Below are 13134 nucleotides of genomic sequence, written 5' to 3'. Positions count from 1 at the left end.
TTTTTGTTTTTTGTCTTTTCTAGGGCTGCACCTGGGGGCATATGGAGGTTCCCAGGCTAGCGGTCTAATTGGAGCTGCAGCTGCCAGCCTATGCCAGAGCCACAGCAACATGGGATCCAAGCCACATCTGTGAGCTACACCACAGCTCACAGCAATGCTGGATCCTTAACCCACTGAGCAAGGCCAGCGATCGAATCTGCAACCTCGTGGATCCTAGTCGGATTTGTTAACCACTGAGCCACAACAGTAACTCCCCCTGCGGCCATTTGAAAAAAATTTTTTTTTAATTGCGAAAAAACAAAACAAAATAGAAGTTCCTGTTGTGGCTTAGCGGGTTATGAACCCAACAACCCAACCATTTTCCATGAGGATGTAAGTTTGATCCCTGGCCTCACTCAGTGGGTTAAGGATTCAGCGTTGTCACTGCAGTGGCAGCTCAGGTCACTACTGTGGCACAGGTTCAGTCCCTGGCCTGGAAACTTCCACATGCTGGGGGCAAGACCAAAAAAACCCCCAGGTCTGTCCTATTCCAAAGTCGGCATCCTTTCTCCACTAGGATAAATGTCAGAAAAGTGGCTACGATGATATAGTAGTTTAGAAGAAGGAATAACTCCCTTTCTAGGGTATGGATGGATCAGAAAATGTTCTATGAAGGATCAGTAGAGATGAAGAGAGGCACCATCCTAGGCAGGAGCATGAAAAAAGGCATGGGGAGTTCCCATCGTGGCTCACTGGTTAACAAATCCGACTAGGAACCATGAAGTTGTGGGTTCGATCCCTGGCCTTGCTCAGTGGGTTAAGGATCCGGCATTGGTTAACGATCTGGCGTTGCCGTGAGCTGTGGTGTAGGTCACAGACACGGCTCAGATCCCGCGTTGCTGTGATGCTGGCTGGCATAGGCCGGTGGCTACGGCTCCGGTTAGACCCCTAGCCTGAGAACCTCCATATGCCGAGGGAGCGGCCCTAGAAAAGGCAAAAAGACAAAAAGAAAAAGAAAAAAGGCACGGAGGGAAAGGAAAATAATTCAGGCCAGTTTAGCCAACTCATGGGCTGATGGATGATGAGAATAAGGATAGGTTGGGCAAAAACAGACAGGTTGGGGCCAGATTCTCCAGGGCTTCAGAGGACCAGCCAAGAAGCTGAGACAGGGCAGTGGCTGCAGGGAACCACTATGGTGTTTCCAAGCCAGAGATGCCCTCACAGACTGGCCTTAGTGTAGTGGGTCCCGCTGCAGTCGGGGAAGGGAGAGGCCAAAGCAGGGGGAAGCCAGGGGACTCTCCAGAAGTCCTGGGGGTGTGGCTCACATCAAAGGGACATCAGCCAGGGTGGGGAGGAGAGCAAGGAATCAAGATTCTCTCGGGGCAGGGAGAGTTCCCCTTGTGGCTCAGTGGTTAAGGAACCCGACTAGCATCCATGAGGACAGGGGTTCGATCCCTGACCCTGCTCAGTGAGTTAAGGATCTGGCGTTGCTGTGGCTGTGGTGTAGGCTGGCAGCTATAGCTCCGATTGGACCCCTAGCTAGAAATCTCTATATGCCATGGGTGCAGCCCTAAAAAAGACAAAAAGACAAAAAAAAAAAAAAAAAAAAGATTTTCAGGGGGACTGGTAGGGTTCATCACTAAAGAGGGACATGGGGGAGACAGGCCTGTTTGTGGTTTGAGAGGGCTGGGGAGTGAGGCCTCAGTCATTCCACTAATAATTATTGAGTGTCTTCTGCTCACGAAGCACTACTTTAGGCTCTAGGGAGAAGGCAAAGAGCAAACCCAAGCTCCTTCCCTCACTGATCTGACGTTCTAGGGGGCAGACATGGACAGCTGGCAGATGAGTATGAAATCTGTCAGGGTAGTTGATGGGCCACATGGAGGAAAATTCCGTAGCAGCCCTGGGATGGCACTCCCCAGGGTAGAGATGGGAATATGAGGCAAAGCAAAGGAGGGAATTAGGGGACAAGTGGTCTGTGTCTCCAAGGAACGCCTGTCCCTGGGTATCCTGTACCCATTTGTCCTCCACCTATGGGATGGTCTGGGAAGCCGGAACCAATAGGTGTATCTCCTCGTCTCCAGGTCACCATCCTTAATGGCTCAGACATCCGGTCCCTCTACAACTTCTCAGGGGAACAGGTGAGGCCACCCCCCCATACCCCCCCACAACAACCCAGCTTGGTCCTCTGCCAACCAAGCCCTGGCCCAGAGCCAATAAGCTGGGCTTCCTGGAGTCCCTGACCCCACCCCCCACATGACCCCATCCATGGACCCCCTAGTTCTGACCTACTGGCACCCCTTCTTCCCCCCAGATGGCCTCCTATTTTGGCTATGCAGTGGCTGCCACAGACATCAATGGGGACGGGTGAGTAATGGAAAGGGGGCACAGCCCGGTGCCCTCCCCAGATCCAAGGGGTAGGAGAGACAGAGAAAATGCAGGAGAATTTTTCTCTGGATTCCCCTGCCTGAATTCCCTCTGCTCGGGGCAAGGAGAGCGCTGAGAGCCAAAGACCAGAAACCTCAGCTCTCTCACTTGGGTGGCAGGGAGCCCGGGATCCAGGAAGCCTGGGGTCTCCTGGATCTGGGATTGAGTGGCTCTGGGTAGGTGGCAAGCAATGTCTCAGGATGCCTGGGTTTCCTGTACCCCCAGGCTGGATGACTTGCTGGTGGGGGCGCCCCTGCTCATGGAGCGGACAGCCGATGGGCGGCCGCAGGAGGTGGGCAGGGTCTACATCTACCTGCAGAGCCCGGCGGGCATGGAGCCTGCACCTGCCCGGACCCTCACTGGCCACGATGAGTTTGGCCGATTCGGCAGCTCCCTGACCCCCCTGGGGGACCTGGACCAGGATGGCTACAATGGTAAGCACCAGGGGCACAAGGTGACAAGGGGGAGTTGGGGGCTGAGTCAAAAGGGGTGGGAGGGGCGTGACAGATAAGATAGAAACCCACGGGAGTTCCCATTGTGGCGCAGAGGAAACGAATCCGACTAGTGACCATGATGATGCGAGTTCCATCCCTGGCCTTGCTCAGTGGGTTGGGGATCCAGCATTGTGGTGAGCTGTGTAGGTTGCAGATGTGGCTCAAGATCCCGCTTTGCTATGACTGTAGTGTAGGGCAGCAGTTACTGCTCCAATTTGACCCCTAGCCTGGGAACCTCCCTATGCCACGGCTGCAACTCTAAAAAGAAAAAAAATAATAAAGATAGATACCCAAGACTCCCAGTGACTTCTCCAGGTGTGTCAATGTTAATTCCAATGTCTAGATTTGGGGACTTAAAGAGATAAGAATCCTGGGAATGACAGATGGGGAAAATAGGATCCCAGGTCCTGGGGTCTGGTGGTAGAGATCTGGGCTCCCGGGTTCCTCGTCCACTGACTGGTGTGTGCCATGTGTCTTGCAGATGTAGCCATCGGGGCTACCTTTGGTGGGGAGAACCGGCAGGGAGCAGTGTTTATATTTCCTGGGGGCCCAGAGGGCTTGGCCTCTAAGCCTTCCCAGGTTCTGCAGCCCTTGTGGGCAGCTGGCCACACGCCAGACTTCTTTGGCTCGGCCCTTCGAGGAGGCCGAGACCTGGATGGCAACGGATACCCTGGTGAGTTGTGCCAGAGCCCCCTTTCACCTTAGAATTCCCTCGTCACGGACCCCCTTTCCCCTCTAATGCACGTTCTTAAGCTCCTGGGTGCACTTCTAGGGTATTGCCACCAGGTGGCGCGGTCCTCTCACGCCAGCTTCCTTGAACAATGAAACTAGAAGGGGTTAGGAGGGGATGATCCTGATTTGGGACTTGCTGTAAGGGGTAGTTTCTTGACTTCTTGCAGATCTGATTGTGGGGTCCTTTGGTGTGGACAAGGCTGTGGTGTACAGGTATGAAGGGCAGGGGGCCACCCGGGAGAAGTGGGAACTGGAGGATTTCTCAAGAGGGCCGAGTTTGGGGACGTGTACAAACCGGGATCCAGGGGCTTGGGCATCAGCTTCCTGTGCTCAGGTTTCCAGGGAGTCTTAGTTCTTTGACCCCATGTCCGCTCTTGGCAGAGGTCGCCCCATCGTGTCTGCCAGTGCCTCCCTCAGCATTTTTCCCGCCATGTTCAACCCAGAGGAGCGCAGCTGCAACCTGGAGGGGAACCCTGTGGCTTGGTGAGCAGGGCAGGCGATGGCGGAATGGTGTCTGGGGTACCTCATCTGTGCCCGGAGTGGGCAGGGAGACCGGGTCTGTGGAAGGGGACAAGTGGGGCTGTCCTAGTCTGAGTCTATCCGGGAGGCAGGTGGAGGCCAGGGTACCTGTTCCAGCTGGACCCACCAGCTTTCCTTTGGGTCTTCCTCCAGCATCAACCTCAGCTTCTGCCTCAACGCTTCTGGAAAACACGTTCCTGACTCCATCGGTGAGGGAGATTGCGTGACCCTCTCAGGGCCTTGGGACAGGCAATGGCAGGGCGGGGCGCCCGGGGACCTCTTTTCTCTCTGGGTAGATTGGGAGGGAGAGGCAGCTCCTCCTTAACATGTGCACCTGGCTGCAGGCTTCACGGTGGAGCTCCAGCTGGACTGGCAGAAGCAGAAGGGAGGAGTGCGGCGGGTGCTGTTCCTGGCCTCCCGACAGGCCACCCTGACCCAGACCCTGCTCATCCAGAACGGGGCTCGGGAGGACTGCAGAGAGATGAAGATCTACCTCAGGGTATGGCCCCGAGGGCAGGGTGGCCACATAGAACCAGGGGTCCCGCCTGAAGGGAAAGAGACTGGGAGATTCCAGTGAAGGGCTTGGGACTTTGCAGGGGAAGGGGACCTTTCCATCAGAGGCCCTGGGAACCAGGCTGCCTCTGAAGCAATGAGCATTCAGGTGGAGTTTGGCCACCTGAATTCTGGAGGGCCCTGGGGGGACGAAGGGAGATGTGAGAGGGTGAGGAACAGAGCCACCACGTCCCCAGTGTCCCTTGACTCTGAACCCTCTCTCCTGGCCCCAGAACGAGTCAGAGTTCCGAGACAAACTGTCTCCAATTCACATCGCTCTCAACTTCTCCCTGGACCCCCAAGCCCCTGTGGACAGCCACGGCCTCCGGCCTGTCCTACATTACCAGAGCAAGAGCCGCATAGAGGACAAGGTGAGGACAGGGTGGGGACGCCGGCTCAGGGGAGAGGGGCCTGGGCTCCTGGGGGCGGGGCCCTGGAGGGGGGAGGCGACAGCTCAGGAGGGGGTCACAACCCCCCCTCAAGGCTGCCCTGCTCCCCAGGCTCAGATCCTGCTGGACTGCGGAGAAGACAATATCTGTGTGCCAGACCTGCAGCTGGAAGTGTTTGGGTAAGTGAAGGCTGACGTCCAGCTGCAGGATTCCAGATGCCAAAGTCTCATAACAGGACACGTGGAGCTTGGAGGCACCTGGCACATGAAAAAGTAGAATAGGGACGTATTCGCTCACCTCCTGACCTTGGGAAATGACTCAGCTTCGCTGAGCGTCAGCTTCTTCATCCAGATAGTGGGAAGGACAGCATCTATGCCTCTGGCTTTTTGGAAGATGAAATGAAATGATCTATATAAAGCATCAAGGAGTTTCCCTTGTGGCTCAGCGGGCTATGAACCTGACTAGGATCCGCAAGGATGCGGGTTCGATCCCTGGCCTCACTCAGGGGGTTAAGGATCTGGTATGGTTGTGGCTATGGTGTAGGCTGGCGGTTGCAGTTCTGATTCGACCCCTACCCTGGGAACCTCCATATGCCGCGGTGTAGCCCTAAAAAGCGAAAAAAAGCATCAAGCACAGTGCCTGCCATAGTGTCGGGACTCAGTGAATGGTATCTAGTGTTACTATATTATGATGCTCATGGCCCATCGTCCTGGTTAAGGGATTCATTCCCGCAAGGACCCTGACCTTGTGTGTCCCCTCCAGGGATCAGAACCACGTGTACCTGGGCGACAAGAACTCCCTGAACCTCACTTTCCATGCCCAGAATGTGGGTGAGGGTGGCGCCTACGAGGCAGAGCTTCGGGTCACGGCCCCTCCAGAGGCTGAGTACTCCGGACTCGTCAGACACCCAGGGGTGAGAGGGGACTCTCAGGCGGGGCTTGGGAGGAGACCCTGCCAGCGGGACACCAAAGCCTTACCTGCACCCACCTCACCTCCAGAATTTCTCCAGCCTGAGCTGTGACTACTTTGCTGTGAACCAGAGCCGCCTGCTGGTGTGTGACCTGGGCAACCCCATGAAGGCGGGGGCCAGTGTAAGTCTGGGACAGGAGGGGGGACCTGACGGGACAGTGACGGGCTCATCCAGAGCAGAGCTGTGGCATCGGGAAGGAGGGTTGCAATTGGGAGGTGGCATATGCCCAGTCTAACGGCCCCCTTGTCCTCCCTCCCTGTCCCACCAGCTCTGGAGTGGCCTTCGGTTCACAGTCCCTCACCTTAGGGACACGAAGAAAACCATCCAGTTTGACTTCCAAATCCTCAGGTAGGGAGTGCGTGGTGGGGCCAGGCTGTGGCTGCGTGGCAGGGGTGGGGTGGGGGAGGAGTCTGGTGCAAGCGGGTTCCTTCCTGGCTGGGCCCCAAAGGCGCTTCAGTCTCCCCTCCATCCCACAGCAAGAATCTCAACAACTCGCAGAGCGAAGTGGTTTCCTTCCGGCTCTCGGTGGAGGCTCAGGCCCAGGTGTCCCTAAACGGGTCAGTGCCCAGGCAAAATGGGGCGTCTCTGGGCGGGGAGGCAGATTTCTAGAAAAGGGTGCCTATGGGCTGCTCTGTCCTCTAAACCCTCCTCCTCTTCAGGGTCTCCAAGCCCGAAGCAGTGATATTCCCCGTGAGCGACTGGCATCCCCGAGACCCGCCTCAGGAGGAGGAGGATGTGGGTCCTGCCGTCCACCACGTCTACGAGGTGAGGAAGGACAGAGCCGGGAAGCGCCAGGGCCAGGGTGCCAACGGGAGTGGGGGGCGGGGCCAGAATGAGTGACAGGAGGGAGGAGCTAGTATGAGGGACAGATGGCCTCCGACCGACCACCGCAGGGGAGAGGGGAAGCAGCGGGAAATGAGAGGTAAAGGCCCGGGCAGGGTCAGTGTGAGGGACGGGCCAGTCGAGGAGCTTAGAAGGAAAGGATGAAGCCGCCTCCCGGAGCGCTGGCTGGAGAGGATCCCTGCACGGTGAGTTCCTCCCTCACTCCTGAGATGGCAACACGAGGCCGGGAAGGGTGGGCCATGGGACCCGGGGCTCAGCAGGGCAGAATCACGCCCTCCCTTCCCGCGATAACTGTACTCGCCTCTCCTCAGCTCATCAACCTGGGCCCCAGCTCCATTAGCCGGGGCGTGCTGGAGCTCAGCTGTCCCCAGGCTCTGGAAGGTCGACAGCTCCTCTATGTGACCAGGGTCACAGGACTCAGCAACTGCACCACGAGTCACCCCCTCAACCCACAGGGCCTGGAGGTGAGGGGCCTGGAGACCTGCCTGGGGGTCAGGGGACCAAGGCTGAGGGGGTTGGTTGGGAAGGTTGCTCTGGGTCTGGAAGAGCCAATAAGGATGTGCCTTGAGCTAGGACTTGGGCCCCTGGAAAGGGTTCAGAAGGCCCTCGGATATCTTAAGGCCCTGGGAGGGAAAAAGACTTATGCACTGCACCCCTGTCTTTCTGCCCGAAGTATCCTTCCCTTACTTCTTGCCCTGGCACACTCCTAGGGCCCAGCTCAGTGGCACCTCCTCTAGAAAGCCTTCAGATCCCCTCCCCAGGGCCCCAGGGCCCCAGGGCCCGTTGTAATGTTCATTTACTCATCAACGACGTTTAAATTAAATGAGTGTTGTAGGCATAGGAAATATTGCACCAAGCAAAACTCACAAGGTCTCCACTGTCATAGAGTTGATGTTTTAGTGTAGGGTCTTAGACAATAAAAGTTAAAAAGAGAGCGAGGTGTTCCCGTTTGCGGCTCAATGGAAATGAGTCTGACTAGTATCCATGAAGTCCCAGGTTCGAATTCTGGCCTCGCTCAGTGGGTTAAGGATCCAGCATTGCCGTGAGCTGTGGTGTAGGTTGCAGGTGCGGTTTGGACCTGGCATTTCTGTGGCTGTGGCGTAAGCCAGCAGCTGCAGCTCCAATCTGACCCCTGGCCTGGGAACCTCCATATGCCACAGGTGTGGACCTAAAAAGATGAAAAAAAAAATTAAAAAGAGAGAGGAACAAATTTTGAGAAGCACAGGGCTAACCTGCCGGGGTGGGGTGGAGCTAGGAGCCTAAGTTGAGTCTTCAGGGAAAATCTCTTGAGGGAACAGGTGAATTGAAGCATGAAAGACCAGTTTGTGAAGAGCATTCCAGACAGAGGGAACAGCCAGGGCAAAGGCCCCAAGGCAGGGATGGGCCCCTAATTATTTGACACCTCCTTGTAAGCTCCAGGGACTTAGTCCTACTCGTTTCCACCGTTTGAATGCTGAGTTTGGTGCCTCGCCATGGCAGGTGGTCAGTTGCACGGATGGAAGATCAGGTCAAAGCTGCTCTGGCCCCCAGCTGCAGCCTGACTTAGACGCTGTAATGAGGTGGGAGAGGCTGCTAACATCTCTTTCCTCTTCCAGCTGGATCCCGAGAGTCCCCAGCACCACCGGCTGCAGAGACGGGATGCTGCTAGCAGGAGCCCTGCCTCCTCGGGCCCTCAGATCCTGGTAAGTCGTCCTTGGCATGTGGCCTGGGCCCGAGTGTTCAGTACCTGTGTGGATCCTCAGAGCCACCAGAAGGGCAGAGCACCGGGTTCAAGCCTGCGCTTTCTTCCAGAAATGCCCGGAGGCAGAATGTTTCAGGCTGCGCTGTGAGCTGGGGCCACTCCATCGGCAAGAGAGCCGAAGCCTGCAACTGCATTTCCGCGTCTGGGCCAAGACCTTCCTGCAGGTGAGGGAGCCTCACCTCAGTCCTGACCCCCGACCTTCGGGCTTGTCTGGAATGACCTTCCCTTTCCCCACGGCCCTGGACACTCCCTTTATTGACCCGGGACCCAGGCGGTCCCGTTCCCCTCCCTCACCCTTGTTTGGACCGGGCTGTGTGTTCTCGGCGCCACCTAGTGGCCATACTGGTGACCGACAGCTTCCTTTTCCTGGCCCATTCAGAGTAGGGAGGGTTGAAAACCAACACCAGGGGGCAGAGAATGATAGAAAAACCGAGGGGGAATATGAATCCGTCGTGGAGAGGCAAGCAGATGTAGGAACAGTAAAGAGCAGTCATTTATTAAGGGCACCCTTTGGGCCAGGCATTGTCCTGGGTGCTTAACCCACATGAATGATTCAAAAAAAAAATTTTTTTTTTTATTGAGCATACTGTTATTATAAATTATTCAGTTATAACTATTCGGTCACACATTTATCATCTCATATAAGAAGCATAGAGAGAGATTCAGGAGCGAATGAGTCCAGAATAGGGAAAAATCATAACCTGGGCCAGACCATGGGGAGCCCTATATCCTCTGGATGGCAAGAGGGGCTGCCCATAACACTTTCTCCCACCCACAGCGGGAGCACCAGCCATTTAGCCTGCAGTGTGAAGCTGTGTACCAAGCCCTGAAGATGCCCTACAGAATCCTGCCTCGGCAGCTTCCCCAAAAGGAACTTCAGGTGAGTCTGGGGCCAGAGGTCTGGGCCCAGGGAGGTAGAGTGCTAGGCCTGGGATGTGACAGGGGCCGGCCTAATTATGGTCATGAATATTTATTGAGCTTCTACTATGTGCCAGGCACATGCTAGGTCCTGGGATACAATGATCAGCAAGATAGACAGGGCAGGGAGAACCTAGTGTGACCAGTGCCCACGTGTTTATGGGAATACATCATAGGGACGCTTGAACACAAGTGTGTAGAGTCAGGAAAGGCTTCCTGGAGGAAGAGATGTTGAAACGAGACCTGAAGAATAAATCGGATCTACCAGGCTAACTAGTCAGGAAAGGAAGGTTCTCTGGGGAGAGGGGATTAGCAGGGGTGGAGGCCCCAAAGTAAGGGACATTTTAGGAATTTGAATTTTGAAGTTCAGAATTCTGTTCGCCCAAGATGGCAGGGGAGAGGTGGGTCTAGGTCCACTGGCAAGTAGGGCAGGAAGAACTAATGGCTTTTCAGTGACCTCTCCTGGCTTGCTCCCCAGGTGGCCACAGCCGTGCAGTGGATCAAGGCAGAAGGCAGCCACGGCGTCCCGCTGTGGATCATTATCCTAGCCATCCTCGTGGGCCTCCTGCTCCTGGGTCTGCTCATCTATATCCTCTACAAGGTCAGCTACATCCCACCCGACTTGGCCACTCTCTCACCAGGTTCTGCTCCTGACCCAGCCCAGTCCCAAACATCTGCCTCCAGATCGGTTCTCCAGCCACATGCCCCCACCTCTCCCTGGCCACGCACATCCCATCCTGACACTGCCTTTAGGATTTTCCTTCATTCTACGGCCCCTGGCTTAGAAAGAGTTCTCTTGACTCAAGCTGCTAAGTTTGCCCATACTTTCAAACTCAGTGTTACTCACAGGTGGCCAGCCTACGGCATTTGTGCTGTCACTTCTTCCAGAACCCCATGATCATACCCTAGAAGTAGCCTCAGAATCCTTTTCACTAATAGGCAGTGAGACTTAAAACTTGACTGCAAGCCTGTTTGCCATCCCTGGCTTAGCTGGGGCATTTTTATGGCACCAAAGCAGCCCCAACTTTAGCCCTCCTGGCCTAGTCCGCCTGTTGGAGAGGCGGTTTTAGCAGGCTGAATTTGGGCCCCTTTTGTAAGATGGAGAGCTTGGCAGCACTGAAGTCACCTCCATCCCCTCTTGGGATAAGATCTGGGGAGAAGTGGGAACCAGAGTATCTCAACTCCCCCTCCTTTTCCCCTCCTTAGCTCGGATTCTTCAAACGCTCCCTCCCATACGGCACCGCCATGGAAAAAGCTCAGCTCAAGCCTCCAGCCACCTCTGATGCCTGAGTCCTCCCGATCCCAGACTCCCGATCCTGAAGGCCCAGTCCCCCCACCCTCAGTCTACTGACAGGGAGGAGGCTGGGCGCTTCCTGAAGGTGCTGAGGGCCAGGGAGAAGCTCCTCTCCCCAGCCCGGAGACATACTTGAAGGGCCAGAGCCGGGAGGTGAGGAGCTGGGGATCCCCTCCCCCCATGCACTGTGAAGGACCCTCGTTTACACACGCCCTCCTCATGGATGGGGGACTCAGATCCAGGGACAGAGGCCCCAGCCTCCCTGCAGCCTTTGCATTTTGGAGAGTTTCCAGAAAACAACTTGGAACCAGAACTGGGAGATCCAATCCCAGTTCTCTGGCCCACATGTGCCACCAGGACTTCCCGTCCAGCTCCAGCCTGCAAAGATCTGTCCTCAGTCTTGCCAGAGATCCGCAGGATGCCCCCAGCTAAGAACCTGGGACCTGGGGAGCGAGACATGGCAGCTCTGGACAGCCCCCACCCTGGTGGGCCAACAAGGAACACTAACCGTGGATGGTGCCCCAGGCCCAGCTCAGGACAGATCCCACAGCAGATTCGACGCTGGCCCAGAACCACTCCAAGGGGAACTCTAAAAGGGCCAGATCGAACCTGGGGTTGATCTGGGCCCCAGACTCAGACATTGGTAACCTAAGTAGGCAGAACCAGGACTACATCTGAGCCTGCTCCACACCTGGGCCTGGAGGCCCAATCCACTTCTGACTCAGGAGAAGTCAGCAATTGCCCAGGACCCTGAAGGGGCTGTGATGGCAACAGATCTGGAACCTTAACCCTGGCCAGAGGCAGGCCCTCCCAGTCTCCCGGAGAAAGGGGGAGCCCGCCGTCCCGGGCCTGTAGGATTTGGGTTCTGCCCGCCAGCTGCACTGACGCTGCCCCTCCTCTCCCTGCCCAACCCTCCCCTCACCTCGGCTCCGGACACCGGGGACTTATTTAAACTCTGTTGCAAGTGCAATAAACCCGGCCCGGTGCCCCCACTGACCACGGCTGGAATTTCTCCTAGCCCCACTCTTTTCCAGACGCTTCCTGGAACCAGACCACTTGGTGGGTGGGAAATGCCTGGGTTTCTTGCAGCATCTTTCCACTGGGAGCTAGGAGTCTGATCCCCAGCAACTGTGGAATTAGTCTGGGGGGGCTCCCTTAAATGAAAGAGATGATGGAAGGGGTGGAAAAAGGGCTTGACTCCTCTGCCCATCACCCAGCCCCACCGGATCTGGTCCCAACACCTCCAAGAAGGGAAAAGGAATCCCTACTCTTTGGGTTTGAGGATTAGGGAAGAACGCAAGGGGGGGGGATCCAAGTTGAAGGTGGGGGAAGATGGTCTGGAAGACTCACCCAGGCTTCCCTCAATCAGAATAATGAAATAGGCTGTAAGAAAAAGCCACAGAACTAAATGAGAAGAAAGCCAATTAGGTTTTTGTTTTGTTTTCATTGCCCATTTTATACTGGTGGGTCGAGGGAGTGTTAAATAGTTTATGTACATGATCTCAATTTCTGTCAATAATCCTGTGATTGATTCCCCTTTACACAAGGGGAAATTGAGGTCCAGAGAAGTTATGTAACTTGCCCAAGGTCACACAGTCAAATTCATTGCCTTGCTTGATTGTGCCAGCCCTCATCTTAACCAACATGGCTTAGGGTCAGGTTTTTTGTTGTGTTGTTGTTGTTTTTGTCTTTTTGCCTTTTCTAGGGCCGCTCCCTCGGCATATGGAGGTTCCCAGGCTAGGGGTCTAATCGGAGCTGTAGCCACCGGTCTATGCCAGAGCCACAGCAATGCAGGATCCGAGCCGTGTCTGAGACCTACACCACAGCTCACGGCAACGCCGGATCCCTAACCCACTGAGCAAGGCCGGGGACCAAACCCGCAACCTCCTAGTTCCTAGTTGGATTCGTTAACCACTGCGCCACAACGGCAACTCCAGGATCAGGTTTTTGAAGAGAAATCAAAGTAAGGGGATGCTTCAGGCTCCTCTGTCGCTTCAAGGCCTGTCCTAATGTCCAGCAAGAGGACAGAGAGGTGCAGTGGTTAACGAATCCGACTAGGAACCATGAGGTTGAGGGTTCGATCCCTGGCCTTGCTCAGTGGGTTAGGGATCCCGCGTTGTGGTGGACTGTGGTGTAGGTCACAGACGCGGCTCGGATCCTGCGTTGCTGCGGCTCTGACGTAGGCCGGCAGCAACAGCTCCGATCGGACCCCTAGCCTGGGAACCTCCATGTGCCCCGGGTGCAGCCCTAAATAGACCAAAAAAAAAAAAAAAAAA

General features: G+C 55.7%; 1 protein-coding gene and 1 long non-coding RNA gene across 8 annotated transcripts in view; one reads left to right on the top strand and one right to left on the bottom strand.

The window, feature by feature from the left end:
- Positions 1 to 11854, top strand: part of ITGA5 (integrin subunit alpha 5) — a 27630-nt gene extending 15776 nt beyond the window's left edge. For all 7 annotated transcript variants that reach the window (XM_084955807.1, XM_084955805.1, XM_084955803.1 and 4 more), the window contains 21 exons: positions 2064 to 2120; positions 2294 to 2346; positions 2632 to 2840; positions 3382 to 3573; positions 3800 to 3845; positions 4014 to 4115; positions 4305 to 4360; positions 4496 to 4650; positions 4937 to 5074; positions 5204 to 5271; positions 5855 to 6005; positions 6091 to 6183; positions 6331 to 6410; positions 6539 to 6619; positions 6722 to 6827; positions 7217 to 7369; positions 8501 to 8587; positions 8697 to 8810; positions 9425 to 9526; positions 10043 to 10165; positions 10771 to 11854. In XM_084955807.1, the coding sequence (XP_084811933.1) occupies positions 2294 to 2346; positions 2632 to 2840; positions 3382 to 3573; positions 3800 to 3845; positions 4014 to 4115; positions 4305 to 4360; positions 4496 to 4650; positions 4937 to 5074; positions 5204 to 5271; positions 5855 to 6005; positions 6091 to 6183; positions 6331 to 6410; positions 6539 to 6619; positions 6722 to 6827; positions 7217 to 7369; positions 8501 to 8587; positions 8697 to 8810; positions 9425 to 9526; positions 10043 to 10165; positions 10771 to 10854 (2193 nt within the window). In that variant the 5' untranslated portion in view covers positions 2064 to 2120 and the 3' untranslated portion in view covers positions 10855 to 11854. The remainder of the gene's footprint in view (positions 1 to 2063; positions 2121 to 2293; positions 2347 to 2631; positions 2841 to 3381; positions 3574 to 3799; positions 3846 to 4013; positions 4116 to 4304; positions 4361 to 4495; positions 4651 to 4936; positions 5075 to 5203; positions 5272 to 5854; positions 6006 to 6090; positions 6184 to 6330; positions 6411 to 6538; positions 6620 to 6721; positions 6828 to 7216; positions 7370 to 8500; positions 8588 to 8696; positions 8811 to 9424; positions 9527 to 10042; positions 10166 to 10770) is intronic.
- LOC146403199 (uncharacterized) lies at positions 11102 to 13134 on the bottom strand. The gene is made up of 2 exons (XR_014803283.1): positions 13083 to 13134; positions 11102 to 12568 (listed from the first exon to the last, which is right to left on the bottom strand). It is a non-coding gene; the product is annotated as an uncharacterized LOC146403199 (long non-coding RNA).

This window comes from Sus scrofa, chromosome 5 (assembly GCF_054392235.1).
Source record: "Sus scrofa isolate SSC_HxYL_T2T_F1_AM1 chromosome 5, Sscrofa_HxYL_maternal_Yorkshire_Landrace_v2.0, whole genome shotgun sequence".
NCBI lineage: Eukaryota > Metazoa > Chordata > Mammalia > Artiodactyla > Suidae > Sus > Sus scrofa.
This window is presented reverse-complemented; position numbering and strand designations above follow the sequence as displayed.